The following is a 17500-nucleotide window of genomic DNA, read 5'->3' as shown; positions in this document are numbered from 1 at the left end:
ACCACAACAGCAGTGAACTCGGAGCGGACCGCATGCCAAAAGAGGGCCAGAGCCAATAGGCTGCGTGTGCCAGTCGGCCGCGGACCAATCACAGGCCGGTCCACCATGGACTCGGCTGCCGCCAAAAGCTGGGGCGTCACGGACGACGCCCCCAATCTGATCCGATTAGTCTGCGATCCGACAGACTGCCCAGTCCAGATTCCTTCAGTGTGTGTGTGTGTGTGTGTATGTGTGTGTGTGAGCGTTCTAATTCTGCCTGACCCTTTGGTGTCGTGAGGTCACCAGGCCTCTTTCCTCTGAGTCCTAGCCCTGAGCAGAGGGACTGAGTGACAAAGCATCGCACCAATGGGACGCAAGCAAGGTGCTGGAGCAGGGCGTGTCAGGGGAAAGGGGCAGGACCAAACCCAGACACCCCGCCCCCCTGGCGGGCCTGTCAATCAGTCAACATGACCTCATCATCTTCATCATCAGTGCATGGACGTAAATGTTTCTTCTGAGAACTCCGTTTCTCCGTTAGCGTTACAGTGACAGTATTATGGTGCCAGTAGGACGCGGAGGGTTTGATATATTGTGTATAGTGAATGTATTGTTGTCTGTGTAAGTGCATTAAATTATATTTTCGTATGTTTCTGGAGAACGACGTTCCTATGTGTGTGATGTTAGCACCGGCGGGAGGTTTGTGCCCACCGGATGCTCTCAGTACTCTCTTCAAAAACAACAAAAAAACAGCTGCTTCATCAATGTAAACCTGATTACATTTGAAACATTAAAATGGCCTCTGGTGTCAAGCAGTGTCAAGAGTACTTTCTTCCAATATGTATGTGTGTGTGTGTGTTGTTGTTATGGTAGAATTGTAACAGCTGTGTGTGAGAGAGAGCGTGTATGTTGTTTAAAGCAGGGGATTCTCAAACTTTTTTTGTTCCAAGGACCCTTTGTGGGGGAGATTGAGGGGGACCCTCTCAAAGTCATAAAAGTTAAGCATATGCCATTTGTATTATCTGAAGTTGTGGTCAGGTTCTCTATTAGGTGTTTTTCTGGCAGGTGTGTAACTTGGTCTTTTGTCAACTTTGGATTTTGCATCCCTTGACGACATGGACTTACTTGAACATTCTCCATGGTCATCAGCTAGCTCGCTGGCAAATGAGCCGCGCTAAGCAGCAGTAGGAGGGGCTCTGTGTAACCTAAGTGAAGTGATTCAAGTTATGTCAGTCAAGTTAAATGTCCCAATGTGTGGGAACAATAGACACAATTTGCTTGTTTTATTGGTGAAAAGGGTCATAAACGTAACAGGTACAGACACTAAGTTGTTGAAAGTGTTTGAAATGCAAAACAAAACAAACATTACACAGCTGTTTATTTCCACAGCTCTTTATTGTTATAAGTAAAGGATGATTACAGGACACACACACACTCAGGTGCATGCGCACGAGCAATTGCACACATACACACACACTCAGAGTCCAGACGCAGGAACACACAGTGATGACAATGTAATACACACCTTCAACAGGTGAAGGAACCTATGAGACATGCGCAGAGCTAAAACCAAGAGCTTTAAATAATACAGGAGTCAATCAAACTGAAGACTAAAAGACTGTAATAATACAGGAGCCAATCAAACTGAAGACTAAAAGACTGTAATAGACTGTAATAATACAGGAGCCAATCAAACTGAAGACTAAAAGACCCACGAGTGAGAAGAAGAGCCCCTCACCACCCTGGTTTAAAACAGATCTGCCTTTATTCATATGCACGCACTACAAACACGCGCTACCTGATTGGAGCAGAAGAGCCTGAGCTGAGTATCTGATTGGCTGGCAGAATATGAGGCTGGGCTCTGATAGGCTGCAGAAGAATGTTAGGCTACCTGGACATCCAATCAGAGTGGAGTAATGATATCAGTGACTATGACATACAAACCCAAAAGACGCTGTTTAAGTATGGTGACAGAAAGAATAATAGTCATAATAATAAGAATAATATAATCAACGTCAGTGTTTCCAGGCAACGGCCCGGCCTTCTGAAATCTCATTCTAGACTGAGGGGCTGATCAGACATGAGACATCATAATGAGAGAGAGAGACACACACACACACACACCCTCCAACAAAATAAGAACACCTACATACACTGTCCCCTATAAACACTCCCCTTAACACACACACACTATCCTTCACAGACTCACTTCATTACTTACTCACACACATACACACACACCCCTTCACAGACCTACACTTGCTCCATGTAAACTCACTGCTCTCATAAGCATTCAAACAGAACCTCTCCTGCATGGTCCTCTCTCTCACTCACACGTGCAAACTGCTGACACCCCCCCCCCCCCTCCACACACACACCCAGGGGCGTGTCTGTGCGCCACCCATCCTAATCGAAGTTGAGCACGTTGGCGTCGAAGTGTGTGAGCACGTGCTTCTCGAAGAGCTGCTGCTGGCAGTCTAGGGGGAACTGCTCGCTGCACATGGGGCAGGTCTTCCAGTGGCTCTCCACATGCTCCTCGAACCGCCGCTGCTCATAGTGCGGAGGGAAGATCACCTCACACAGCGGACAACGCTTCTGCTCACCACTGCACACACACACACACACACACCAAGAGGACAGTTAGCTGAGGAGTGGGGGAGTGTTGCTTGGCCTTAAGGCAGAAGGGAAAATGTATGTATGTGTGTGTGTGTGTGTTACCTGGCCTCGAAGCAGAAGGGCATGGGTGTGTCACTGATCTGAGTACTTGGAGCCTCGGGAGGAGTGGGCTCTTCAGTGGGACTGGGCTGCTAAGAAACACACACACACACACACACACACACACACACACACACACACACACACACACACACACAATATTCAATACAGAGTTCACCGATGTCAGAGTTCCATTAGTATGCTGTTTTGCTGTGTGTGTGTGTGTGTGTGTGTGTGTGTGTGTGTGTGTGTGTGTGTGTCTTACACTGGTTTGCTGCGTCTCAGGGTCCTCGAGTTCATCGGCTCAGGTATGTGTGTGCTTGCTTGCTTGCTTGCGTGTGTGTGTGTGTGTGTGTGTCTTACACTGCTCTGCTGCGTCTCGGGCTCCTCAAGGCCGTCTGGCCGACTCAGGTTGCGGGCAGGCTGGATACACACCACATTACTGTCCCATGATGGGGGGCCCATCGGCGGTAACCGTGGCAACATCTCATCCGAGAACTCATCCCCGTCTGCGCCATCTGAAAAAACAGATAGACGGACCATTGGTATTGAGTGTGTGTGTGTGTGTGTGTGTGTGTGTGTGTGTCAACATGAATACAGGATAGGTGTAATAAAGACAGGATGTCAGTGTGTATACCCTGCGTGTGTATTTGTATTTGTGTGTGTGTGTTTGTGTGTGTGTACACGGGTTTCCAAACTGCAGGTCGGAAGCCATGAGAGGTGATTGTTGATAAGGTAAGTGTGTGCGTGGGCGTGTGTGTGTGCGCGTGTGCGGGCGTGTGTGTGTGGCTGTGTGCGGGCATGTGTGTGGGCGTGTGCATGTGTGTGTGTGTGTGTGTACCTCGTGTGTATGGGTTTCCAAACTGCAGGTCGGAGGCCATGAGAGGTGATGGTTCGTAAGGAAGTGGATACTGCAGAAACAATGGCGCCGCCTCTAACTCCTCCTCTTCCTCTCCAGGTCCCACCTCTTCCTCCTCATGACTGGCACTGCGCTGAAGATCCTAAACCACACACACACACCAATCAAGAACAACACAATCCATGAGTGTTCAAAATATGCACACACTCAATTTAGCTTCTATAGTAGGCACACACAGTAGGGTGCAGCAGTCATCTGAGGTGACTAGAGAACTGAACACACACACACACACACACAGTGTTTAATTAAGGCCTTCATTACAGGTCCCTAACAGTGCTTGGGGTTTTATTGAAGTTCAGAGTCAGGCGCCAATTTCATTTAGAGAAAACCTCAAAGTGGGCCATTCTGCTGAGAGAGAGAGAGAAAGAGAGAGAGAGAGGAGGATAGGAAGAAAAGAGAAGAGAGGAAAACAAGAGGGAGGGGTAAGTAGAGGAAAGAAGAGTAGAAGAGAGGAGAGGAAAGGAGAGGAGGGAAGAGAGGAGAGGAGAGGAGAGAAAAGGAGGGTAAGAAAGAAGTGATTGTTTTGTGGTGTTCTGGTTTAACTGAACTCCTGAAAATATAAGCAAAACCCCAGCAAGCAGGGTGTGAGTGTGTGTGTGTGTCACCACAGGAGATCCAGACACCAAAGATGAAAGCCTTTCCTGCCACATACACTCGCTCTCCCTCATCTCGTCTCTCTCACTCACACACACACACACACACACACACACACACACACACACACACACACACACACACACACACACACACACACACACACACACACACACACACACACACACACACACACACACACACACACACACACACACACACACACACACACACACACACACACACACACACACACACACCATTGAGTGAGAACTCTTCAACATCTCTTCAGGCGCATGTAGTAGAACATAAATGAACTTTTATTTTGAGGAGACACAAACTTCCTCTTGGGATCTACAATGATATCATAGCCTCTTGAAACTACAAAGAACTTAAATCCACACACAGACACACACTCTCTTGCATACACACAGACACACACACTCTCTTGCATACACAGACACACACACTCTTGCATACACACAGACACACACACTCTCTTGCATACACACAGACACACACACTCTCTTGCATACACACACACACACACACTCTCTTGCATACACACACACACACACACTCTCTTGCATACACACACAGACACACACACTCTCTTGCATACACACAGACACACACACTCTCTTGCATACACACAGACACACACACTCTCTTGCATACACACCCCCTCCAGTCTCTCCTTCTCCAGGGTGAGCGCAGCCAGTTTGTCCTTCAGATCGATCCTTCAACTCACGACCCTTCTCAGCCACCTGGCTCTGAAACATACATACACACACACACGCACGCACACACGCACGCACGCACGCACACACGCACACACACACGCACATGAGAGACACATCACATACACTCCATTGAGTGTATGAGATGGAGGGAGTTTAAGTATTTGAGACATATAGAAAGAAATGGGATGACTGTGTGTGTGTGTGTGTGTGTATGTGTGTGTGTGTGTGTGTGTGTGTGTGTGTGTGTGTGCGTGTGTGTGATGGCTAACCTTATAGCGGTCCTCCTCGGCGGCCAACTGCAGGCGGAGACTGTCGTTGGTCTTCAGCTGCTCCCTCCACTTCTGCTCCATCTTCGCCAGCTCGTCTGCAAACACACAGCTACGCTCCTTCTCCTCCTACAAGACACACACACACACGCGAGAGAGAAAGAGTGTAAATGTAGACTGTTTGTCACACATATGAACCAAGTTGCATATACACAGAGAGTGTTCGTGCTCTTACACTTAGCATCTGTTTAATCTTGCGGTATTTGTCGCTCTTGTCGTTGGCTTCGCGGCCTACGGATCTCAGCTTGCTCTGGATCAGGGTGTCCAGGACCGCCTCGCTCCCACAGCTACTTCCTGTTGGGCAGGAACGCTCCGTCAGCCACAATAACCAGCTATGACCATACGCCATTCAAAGTACCACAGCAACACAGACTGCTCACCAGTCACACTGACAGCTATGCTGATGGCTAACCACTCTGACAAACAGCTGCGCTAACAGCTAACTAAAAAAGGGAAATTGTCACTGACTGTCTGAGGGAGGGATTCGTGTTCGTCTGAGGGAATGCGAAGGGAATAGCCTTAGCTAACTGAGTTAGAATGAGGGCCCTACGACTTGCCTACTGGGCACAGAAGACTAGCCTTAGCTAGCAGTGGACGTAGCAGGCTCTAGGATTAGGCTCCGCTAGCTGTGGGCACAGATGATTAGCCGCAGCTAGCTGCGGGCTCTAAGATTAGCCTAGCAGTGGGCGCTACCTACTGGGCACAGATAATTAGCCCCTGCTAGCTGCAGGCTCTAGGATTAGCCTAGCTATGGGTGCTACATACCAGGAACAGATAAGTTGCTAGTTGCGGGCTCTAGGAGTCGGTCTCAATTGGTCTACTTTCATGAGTACACTTTCGTGCAGTACCATATGTGCACTGTGTGCTTACTGGCGGAGTGCGCAAATTTTAACAGAATAGTACTGTCTCATATCAAACACTTCACAGAAATGACGATCGCAACATTTAAATATAACTTTATTGGCATCCTCAATTCGACAGTGACATGGTCATACTGTGTCAAAACATGAACCGCTTATGTTATAACTTGCTTGTACCTCTGTAAAGTCTGTTTTCCACTGCTGCTGCTTCAGCTTTTACAACCAAGATTACCACGCTTACCAAGATTGAAAACGCTCCCTCCCCTTCCGCTATTTGGCCAAGATGGCGTCCGTTGAGGGCGAAAAGTGTCCAGCGTTCCACACTTAGCTTTTTGACCGTTGTGAGTGCACCATCCGGGGACTTGCAGTGCCCTTTGTGTCGTTGGAATTTTCAGTGTGAACACACTCATGCACTCAAATTAGATATTGTAAGTGCAGAAGTACGCGATTTGAGACACAGTCTAGGATTAGCCAAGCTATGGGTGCTACATACTGGGCACAGATAATTAGCCTTTGCTAGCTGCGGGCTCTAGGATTAGCCTAGCTGGGGCGATACCTACCGGGCACGGAGGGCTCTGGGCTGCTGGTCAGGGGAGTGGCGGCCGCCTCAGGACTCCTTTTCTCCTCCTGTACAACACAGAGCAACATGCGGACTCACACACACAGTCCAAAACATTCAAACTCGTTTCGTGGGTTTACGTCGGGAACTCTGCTAACTGTGGGAAAGCGGTCTTGAGGTTTGTGCATGCGTATGTGCATGTGAATTTGTATGAGTGTGCATGTGAGAGAGAGAGAGAGTATATGTTTGTGTTTACATCTGAGTGTGTGGGTGAAAGCATACAGTATGGTTGTGTATATATGCATTATATGAGTGTGTGTACCTGTGTGTGTGTGTGTGTGTGTGTGTGTGAGTATATGTTCATATATTAGGGCTGTCAAAATAACTGATTAATTTCGATTAATTAATTTGAGAAAAAATAACAGATTAAAAAAAATGAGTGCAGATTAATCGATTCCGTATGACCTTTGACCCCGAGCCATTCTAGTCAGTAAAAATTAGACTGTAAAATGAAGGAGAGAGAAGAAAACGTGCTGCCTGGATCATTGATTGGAACATTTACTTTTAAAAAATGGCCTGATGGTGTTGATAAAAATAAAGTGTTGAAAATAAAGTCATCTGCAATGTCTGCAGCAAGGAATTTGCATATCACCGGAGTTCATCAACTCTAGTCGCACATCAATGCAAAGAAATAAGTGTTGACATTGAGGGGAGTGTTAATTTATTGTCCCCTAGGTTATATCTGTGGCCTGAAATGCCTTGTATGTGAAAAAAAAACTTCCCGAAGCACTGTTGAATTTACTTCCTCAGCATATTACTGTAGGTCATATCATAGATTATTATGGCCATTATTTGAACAGTGAAAATAATAATAAAAGAGCTTTTGAACTTTAATGTCACTAATGCTGATTATTCAATGATTCATTTGAATTTAAATATTTAAAATACTTTCACAGCAAAAATTATATATGCGATTCATTTAGATTAATTAATCACAGAGTATGTAATTAATTAGATTAATTTTTTTAATCGATTGACAGCCCTATCATGTGTATGTGTGTGTGTGTGTGTGTGTGTGTACACATATGTGTGTGTGTGTGTTCGTACCCCCTGCGACTCGGAGAGCTTGAGCACCTGCTTCTGCAGTCTCTGGCACTCCTTGTACTTGTCCTTGTAGTGTTCTGCAGCCATCTGCAGACGCAGACGCAGGTCTTCCACCTCCCTCTGCAGCTCCTGCAGCGCCCCGGCCTCACACACCTCCTAACACACACGCACACGCACACACACACACACACACACGCACGCACACGCGCGCACACACACACACGCGCGCACACACACACACACGCGCACACACACACGCGCGCACACACACACATACACAGAAACGTAAAGATATATAAAAAAATGTACACAAATGTATGTATGTAAGTATCTGTGTGTGTGTGCCCATGTAGGTGTGTGTCCATGTAACTGCGTAACTCCTTACTGCCTCCTGCTGGTCGTTCTCCTTCCTGCCCTGTTGCTGCTGTTGCTGCAGCTGCTGTTGGAGGCGTCTGCACTCGGCCTGCACATCTGCGTGGGTCCTGCGCAGCTGCTCCGCCTCCAAGCGGACGCGGTAGAGGTCAGACATGCTGCGGTCCCGCACGCTCGCCGCGTCACGCAGCTCCGCCCCCAACATGGCCGCCTGCTGCTGACTCGCGTTGAGCTGCTCCTCTTTCTGACGCAGCTGCTCACGCAGGGCCTTCATCTCAGCCTGACACACACACACACACACACACACACACACACACACACACACACACACACACACACACACACACACACACACACACACACACACACACACACACACACACACACACACACACACACACACACACACACACACACACACACACACACACACACACACACACACAGTCAGATATGCACACGCACGCACACACGCACACACAGGGATTAAAGAAAAAAATAATTCTTTCTTTCTCTTTGTCATTTTGATTTAGATATTGTTTAGGGCTTTTAAAGCAAAGATAATTTCAGTGCCTAAATTTGTTAGACATTTTGAAGTTGTCATAGGCCTTATTGGCATAGCCTAGTAGCCTATGAGGACTTGATGGTTTCTATCGTAATAAATTGTATGTGCGTTAATGTGGGGTATGGAAGGTGTGTGTGTGTGTGTGTGTGTGTGTGTGTGTGTCTGTAGATGTAACTGTGTGTGTGGGCATGGAAGGTGTGTGTCTGTAGACGTAACTGTGTGTGTGTGTCTGTAGATGTAACTGTGTGTGTGGGTATGGAAGGTGTGTATCTGTAGACGTTTGTTTGTGTGTGTGTGTGTGTGTGTGTGTGTGTGTGTGTGTGTGTGTGTGTGTGTGTACCGAGGGACTGGCCAGTAGCTGCCGGTTCTGCTGTTCTCGGTCGGTGAGGCAGGCCTTGAGCCTGGCCACCTCGTCTTTCAGCTGAGCGATGGTGTTCTCCCGGTTCACATCCATCGCCTTTACCATCTGCAGCTCAGCACTCAGCTTGCTGTTCTCCAGCTCACGGTTTTTCAGGTGGATCTACACACACACACACACGCACACGCACCTTAGTGTTACTAGCTCATGAGTTTGAATGGTACTAGCATTAAAATTGAGGGGGGGGGAAATCTAGAAAAGGGTCCAATGTATGTTTTCAACACAGACCCCAAAAATCACTAAAATACCCCATGGTTTCACTCTATCACATACAAGCCCCTCTCCCTGTAACACACACACACACGCACACACACACACCAAACTGCTTAACCCCATCTCTCTCCCTCACTCTCTCACACACACACACACACACACACACACACACAAACACTGCTTAACCCCATCTCTCATAGCACACACACGTACACACACACACCAAACTACTAAACCCCATCTCTCTCACACACACACGATCCCCCTCCCTAACACACACCACACACTCCAAAAGAGGCCTTTTTAAATGAGGTGCCCAACTGTGTCTCCATGGCAACGGCACTAGCCACTCCCAGTTCCTGTGCAACCACAAGAAAGCCAGAGGCATGGCAAAACACACACACACACACACACACACACACACACACACACACACACACACACACACACACACACACACACACACACACACACACACACACACACACACACACACACACACACACACACACACACACACACACACACACACACACACACACACACACACACACAGAGCTGTGTTTTCAGGCCTTGGACAAGGGAGGTCTGTTTTGGCCGGATATGCATGTTCTTGTATGTGACAAATTAAAACCAAAAGACCAAAGTAAAACTGGCACAACAAGCTGTTCACAGCTGGAGAGATGACGAGTGTGTAGCCAGCAGGGTTAAAATTCTATGACTTTTCCCTGACTTTCCATGACAAAAAAAAAAAATAATAATTTCCATGACTTACTATATAATGAATGGTACAATATACCGACCAAATATTTCAGAGCAGCCACGTAATTTTCATGCCTAGGCTGGTTAAGAGTATTTTGGGTATTGGATATTTCAATGTGGTAATATGGTGGCAGCATGGAGGGGAGTGTCTCCAGGACGCTGGTTTCACTGTTAAGCCTTCATGAGGTGTCGTGGGCCTAACTTAATAAAACATCGGTGAATGAGGGTGCCAACTTGATAAACCCAATGACATGCCGCATACTATATACTGCTGTTGGATGGGCCATTTGTCTTGTGTTTGTGACCATTTGTTGGCGGATTTGTGGGTAGCGTGCTTTATAAAGTTAATTTGAGTAGGGGCTTCTGAATGTGTTTTTACCTTGGATTTTGGCACAAGGGATTTTAACATCTAATCCTGTGTATTAATGTAATTAGAACGGGAGATGAATAAATGGGCATTGAATAAAAGTTGGATTAACCACAACTACTCAAGCAAGCAGTAAAGCTAATAACCAGATATCCACCAATTCTGTGTGGAAATATATTTATATTAATGTATTTTGGCAAGTCAATTTTAAACTGCTACAATAAAATTCCTTGATATTCCATGACTTTGCCCCAAAAATGATAAAATTCCCTGACTTTCCATGTCTGGAATAGACTTTCCAAAATTCCATGATATTCCAGAAATTCTATGACCTGTGGGAACCCTGAGCCTGGTATTCATGCATGTGTGTGTCTGTGTGTGTGTGTGTGTGTGTGTGTGTGTGTGTGTGTGTGTGTGTGTGTGTGTGTGTGTGTGTGTGTGTGTGTGTGTGTGTGTGTGTGTGTGTGTGTGTACCTTGTAGAGCTCCTTCTCGTCCTTCTCATTCTTCAGCTGAGACTCCAGATTGTCCTTCTCCAGATTGAGCTTCTTCAGACGGTCCTTCAGACTAGTGGACACACACACAGACACGCACACACACACAGACACGCACACACACAGCATTAGAATGTGTACAGTTGCTATAAAGGCAGGGCTCCAGACTCAGTATTGGACGGAACAGCAGGCATAAAGAAAAAACTCTCTATGGGTCCATTCTCCTAATTCTTCATCGTCTGTTTTGTCACATTCAACCAATCAGAGGCAAAGACCCGCCCCATCTCTGTTTTTGGTTTAGACCACGATATGATCCTACCATGAGTGTGAGTTCAGTCAAAGATAGTGTTGTTGCTACGATACCAAAATTTTTGTTTCGATACAGATACCAAGTGAAAAATTTTATGTTTCTATTTCACATTTTGGAATTCATAAACTTTATATATTTTGTTAGTATTTTATGATCTGTATAATTACTAATAGCAAAAAACATTTAGTAATTTAAACACTTCATATTGATTTTTGAACTATTACACTAGCCTTTAATGTCATTACAGTGTGTAGGTTTAATTGAGTGCCTGTCACTTTAAGACGAACATGTGTGTGGGTGTGCATGTCTGTGTACCTGTCGAGCTGCGTCTCCTTCTGCAGACCCCTCTGGGTGACTCCAATCAGGTCCTCCTCCAGCTGCAGGAGACGCACACTGGACTCCTCCTGTCTCCTCTTCATCTCCTCCTGCCTCCTATTCATCTCCTCACGCTCCTCAACCAGCGTCTGGGACGACTGCTGCACCTCCTACACACACACACACACACACACACACACACACATTATAACACACACACACACACACACACACACACACACACATTATAACACACACACACACACACATATTATCATGAATACACAGACACGTGTATACATTATACACACACAGACATTATAATAACACACACACACACACACACAAACATATGTTACCATGAATACACAGACACGTGTATACATTATACACACACAGACATTATAATAACACACACACACACTCACACATTACAATACACACATATTATCATGAATACACAGACACGTGTATACATTATACACACACAGACATTATAATAACACACACACACATAACATGCACATAATAGATATTTTACTTTACATACAAAAATAATTAGTAAGTGAAAAGTTCTGTCTGCACGTCTACACACACACACACACACACACACACACCCCTCCTCAGCACCACTCCACAGGCTGCTTTTATGAGCCAAAAAATGTTGGAATTATTTTAGCAGCACATAAAACAAACATATAAAACACTGCCTATAAAATGAACAGCCACAACCTGGCGGGCATTCCTCTGACTAACCGTGTGTGTGTGTGTGTGTGTGTGTGTGTGTGTGTGTGTGTGTGTGTGTGTGTGTGTGAGAGAGAGAGAGAGAGAGAGAGACTGAGAGAGAGAGAGAGAGAGAGAGAGAGAGAGAGAGAGAGAGAGAGAGAGAGAGTGTGAGTGATGATGTGATGTCATCTGTGAAAAGTGACTGGCATGGCAGCAGAGATAAATAGGACTTCTCAATCTCACACACACAAATACAGAGACCTACTTGCACACACACACACACACACACACACAGACTCAGACACACATACAACCCTATTTCCAAAAAAAATGGTGTCACTGTGTAAAATGGGAATACTAACAGAATGCTATGATTTACAAATCATGTTAAGCCTATATTCAAAGGCCACGGCCATCCAATATTGGTGTTCTGCCCCGTCCCTTGTTTTTAAAGATGTCTCTGGATTCTCTGAATATTTGAATGATATTCAGTACTATGAAATCCCCATATCCATCTATAAATTACAGGAACGTCTGTCTGTCTGTTATTCACAAATCTCTCGACCCGTTCCTCCGATTGATTTCAAACGTGGCAGGTATCTTGCTACGGGCACCAGTAAGTGCAGTGTAAGTTTGACGTTGCTTGATTAAGTAATGCCAAAGAAATCGTTGAATATATCAGTAAAAGAAGCACACGTTGGCTTTCTCCGCTCTACTGTATCCACTCCCCCTCTCACACAGCACTGCAGGCTCTGTAGGCATATCTGTCCACTTGGAAGGAGAGGTGCTAACGTACACCAAATATGCTGGAAACTTAGAGTAAAACTTAGTGAAAGGAGAGAAGTGCCGCACACTCTGAGTTTAAAGCTAAATTCTTTATTGAGATGATAATGGTGCGCCCAGTCTGGCCTTCTTCAGATCGCATGAATTTAGCTTTAAACTCTGAGTGTGTCGCATATCTGTCAAACCGTTAGTCCGATTGATTTCAAACTTGACAGGTGTCTTGTTACGAGCACGAGTAAGTGCAGTGCCAAGTTTGACGTTGTTTGGATAAGAAATGTAAAAGGTATCATTAAATATATTGGTAAAAGAAGCACACGTTGCCTTTCTCCGGTCTTTTGCAATAACATGCCAACAAACACGGGTATACAGTGGCTATTTAAAAATGACGAAAAACATGATGTGCAATAAATTGGCACTTGGAATAGCCCAATGTTTTGAGTCACATTGTTTTGATGCATCTTTCTACAAAATGGTTTGTCTTCAAAAGTTATTCAAAAGCCTTACATCAAAGCTTTAGGCTTATGTAATTTCGATCAGCTACAGACAATGAGTGGCAGACAGAGCGTGAGGTCACTTATCATCACTTGCCCAAACAAGATCACAGAGTGATGAATGCCTTAGCATCTTTAGCTCTGAGAGACTCCTCACACAAGATCACAGAGTGATGAATACCTTAGCATCTTTAGCTCTGAGAGACTCCTCACGGTGACAGTGACCCAATCAGTGTGAAATGTTCTTTCTTTCCATGTCTTAATCATTTTGAGACGTGTTGCTTGCATCAACCCCCCCCCCTCCCCCCCCCCCCCCCCCACACACACACACACACACACACACACACACACACCTGTAGTTGAGTCCTGAGCTGGGTGCAGGTGTGTTGCTCCTGGCTAAGTGTGTGCGTGAGACGCTCTCGCTCCCTCTGGGCCTCCCGGCTCTGCTCCTGCAGCTGCTCCATGGCGCCCTCTAGCTGCTGCCTGTCCTGCTGCGCCTCCTGCAGTGCACTCTCCACAGCCTCCTTCTCCACACGCAGCTCCTCCAGCTTTTGCTGAGGGACACACACACACACACACACACACACACACACACACACACACACACACACACACACACACACACACACACACACACACACACACACACACACACACACACACACACACACACACAAAGACACACACAATTATAAACACATAATAGGAAACAAAAACACTAACACACCGGCAATTAATCAGTTAACCAGCCATGTCCTGACCAGTAGACATGGCATCACTGAGTGGAGTTTGAAAATGACACTGGGTGAAAGGTTCACTGAAGTACACAAGTGTGAGTGTGTGTGTGTGTGTGTGTGTGTGTGTGTGTGTGTGTTTGCTTGCTTGTTTGTCTATAGGTGTAATAATGAGCGTTTTGCTTTTATTAGGTGGCTGGAATGTTAATGCCAGAGGAGGCAGCAGCCTGTGTCTCCAGGTCTTTTGCTAATCTGGCTTCAGAGAAGAGCGGAAATACTGTACTCTCAGGCAACTCAACACACTTCACCAACACGTCTATTTAGTACACATATCTATTTGGCTTCATGGGGCCAATGTATGAAAGTGTGTGTCTGTGTATGCATATTTATTCCCTGGAGACAAGAAATGCTAGACGCTTAATAGGTGGCTATTAATTCTGTATATCGGGACACCTATGAAGTAGATCTGGTAAAAAAGTTCAATCACCGTTCCATATTAATGTGTGTGCATGTGTGTGTGATGGTGTGTGTGCGTGCGTGTGTGTGTGTGTACCTCAAGGAAGCTGGCTTTGGTGGTGACCACCAGGATGTCGGAGTTGGCGTCGTCCTCCACAGCGAGCAGCTCGTCCTCAGTGGGGGTTCCAGAGCGGAACTGGAATGGGGTGCTAGCGCCGCGGATCTCCCCTTTGTGACTCACATAGCAGAACTGGTAGAACTCCCCATCGTCATTAGGCACGTAATAGCCTACGCACACACACGCACACGCACACACACACACACACACACACACGCACACACACGCACGCACAGATCAGCAGGAGCAATGGACCTTTGTGTCGATTAAGGGAATGTGTGCCTATAATGCTGAAGCTGAATTTAGCGTGTGTGTGTGAGAGAGAGAGTGTGTGAGAGAGAGTGTGTTACCTTGAAACACCACTGATCTGTTGATGGCCGTGCCCTCAGTGAGCTCTTCTGGCATGGGAGACCAAAGGAAGGTGTAGTAGTCCCGCGCAGTGCTCCAACCCACCTGCACGCACACACACGCACACGCACACGCACACGCACACACACACACAGTGAGAGAGAGAGAAACCTAGGTTATAGTCATGAAAGTGATTGTGTTTACAGGCCTGAGTATCCTCAGGTGACCTTTGCTCTCTTTCAGATACACATACGCACCAACATGCACACATACACACACACAAACACACACACACAAACGCACGTGCACGGCGCAGTCAAGTCAGGAAACCGAGATGATATAGCTAATCCTAGTGCATGTGTGTTTCCACCACATATTTTTACCTTTTGGTTTGTATGGTGACAGGAACCCATGCAGGTGAGATTAGCCGTGTGTGTGTGTGTGTGTGTGTGTGTGTGTGTGTGTATGTGTGTTTGCCTCATGAAGCTGTAGGTTTGCGCGAGCGTGACTACAACTCAGTGGCGGCAGGAAGAGGAGAAAAAGGTGAAAATTTTACACACGCTGCAGTGCGGAGCTCAATATGTCATTATATGCGCTTTATGTGTTGCTAAGTGAGGCCCAATGAGCTGACTGCTCCAAATCCATCCATAACCTCAGCCCTCAGCAGTAAACCTGTCACACACAATCACAATCACACTCACACCACGGCACGGCCAAACACACACACATATATATACACATCAAACACACTCACACACACACAAATACACGCACACACAGGTACGCATACACAAAACAAACACCCTCACACACACACACACACACACACACACACACACACACACACACACACACACACACACACACACACACACACACACACACACACACACACACACACACACACATTTAGACATACACAAAACGAACACCCTCACACACACACAATCATGCTGCACACTTGCAGACTTCAAATTCAGAATATGGGGCGTGCCACCACAAAATGAGCCTAGTTTGACAAAATAAAAAAATGGGTTTATTGGATATTCATAATCCACAGACCTTAGGGTTTAAAACAAGGGCTCATGTGTTCAATTCCGTTTAACCAACCCAGAGATATTTGCCAAAATGTGAAGGCTATCCTCATCTCAGCAAAAAAACAAGTTTTGAGAAAATTAGCTTTAAAGTGTAAATGAACGCAGCTTCTAAATGCTTCATATACGCAGGCGGGAAAACTCATGAGGCATTTGTATAACTTGTGAGGTAGCCTATAATGTTCGACCAACTTCTGAAGATGGCAAGAACCAATCGGGTGCAATCTCTGTGAGGAACAACTGTTTAGGTGGCTGTTTCTTCTAAATCTCTTGGTTAAACCAGAACATTTCTTCAGAATAATTACGAGTGAGGAAGAAAAATGTCAACCTTAGGCTATCAAAACTTTAATGCGCAGCCTTCACATTTGGCCTTCAAAATTATAGGTCGCTTTACAGTAAGTTATGTCAATGAGTGATAAGAGGTTAAGGAATGTGTTTGTGGTGAAATTAGAAAATACATATTTTAGTAATTTTTCGACCCTCTCTGCATTCAAATCGCTATATCTCGAGATGGATTTCCGCGACACTGGACTCATTTGGTCATGCCACGGCCCATATGAATATGCTTTTGAGTGTGTGTGTGTGTGTGTGAATCTGAAATCTGGTGAATCTGCTTCCTGATTACAGTGTTCTATCACAGCGTTCTTGCCAAAGCAACTCTGTGTGTGTGTGTGAGGAAGTGAGTGAACGAGTGTGTGTGTGTGAGCGAGAGTGTGTGTGTGTGTGTGTGTGTGAGTGTGTTTGTGTGTGTGTGTGTGTGTGTGTGTGAGTGTGTGTGTGTGTGTGAGTGATTAAAAGAATGAGTGCATGTGAGTGAGTGATTGAAAGAGTGAGTGCGTGCACATTTGTGTGTGTGTGTGTGTGTGTGTGTGTGTGAGAGGAGCTCAATAGCCGTGGGTGCTGCAGCTGTAAAGAGCAGGAAGCCGTTAGAGTAGCAACACAGAGACTCATTAAGAGTTCACACACACACACACACCTCATTAGCACAGGAAAAGAGAGGATCGGACTCTTGTCTGTGTGTGTGAGTGACCATGTCCATGTGTGCATACTGACTCCGATTGAAGTTCATGTTTCACTATGTACTGTTCAGCATATCTATGTGTGTGTGTGTGTGTGCATATTTGTATTCACATTGGTTGG

General features: G+C 45.9%; 1 protein-coding gene across 1 annotated transcript in view; it reads right to left on the bottom strand.

The window, feature by feature from the left end:
- Window positions 1-1352: 1352 nt before the first annotated feature.
- Window positions 1353-17500, bottom strand: part of tax1bp1b (Tax1 (human T-cell leukemia virus type I) binding protein 1b) — a 28623-nt gene continuing 12475 nt past the window's right edge. The window contains 17 exon segments of the mRNA XM_076280652.1: window positions 1353-2581; window positions 2695-2783; window positions 3055-3209; window positions 3533-3692; window positions 4887-4943; window positions 4945-4977; window positions 5217-5342; window positions 5449-5567; window positions 6694-6760; window positions 7800-7952; window positions 8182-8448; window positions 9074-9253; window positions 10968-11058; window positions 11611-11780; window positions 13964-14164; window positions 14898-15088; window positions 15269-15371. Of these exon segments, the coding sequence (XP_076136767.1) occupies window positions 2383-2581; window positions 2695-2783; window positions 3055-3209; window positions 3533-3692; window positions 4887-4943; window positions 4945-4977; window positions 5217-5342; window positions 5449-5567; window positions 6694-6760; window positions 7800-7952; window positions 8182-8448; window positions 9074-9253; window positions 10968-11058; window positions 11611-11780; window positions 13964-14164; window positions 14898-15088; window positions 15269-15371 (2361 nt within the window). The 3' untranslated portion in view covers window positions 1353-2382.

Source organism: Alosa pseudoharengus, unplaced genomic scaffold (assembly GCF_046254945.1).
Source record: "Alosa pseudoharengus isolate Yale_2024_CS ecotype anadromous, Long Island Sound unplaced genomic scaffold, YU_APseudo_1.1 YU_APseudo_1.1_scf_12, whole genome shotgun sequence".
NCBI lineage: Eukaryota > Metazoa > Chordata > Actinopteri > Clupeiformes > Clupeidae > Alosa > Alosa pseudoharengus.
Note: the sequence above shows the minus strand (reverse complement) of the source record. Positions and strands in the feature narration are given on the sequence as shown.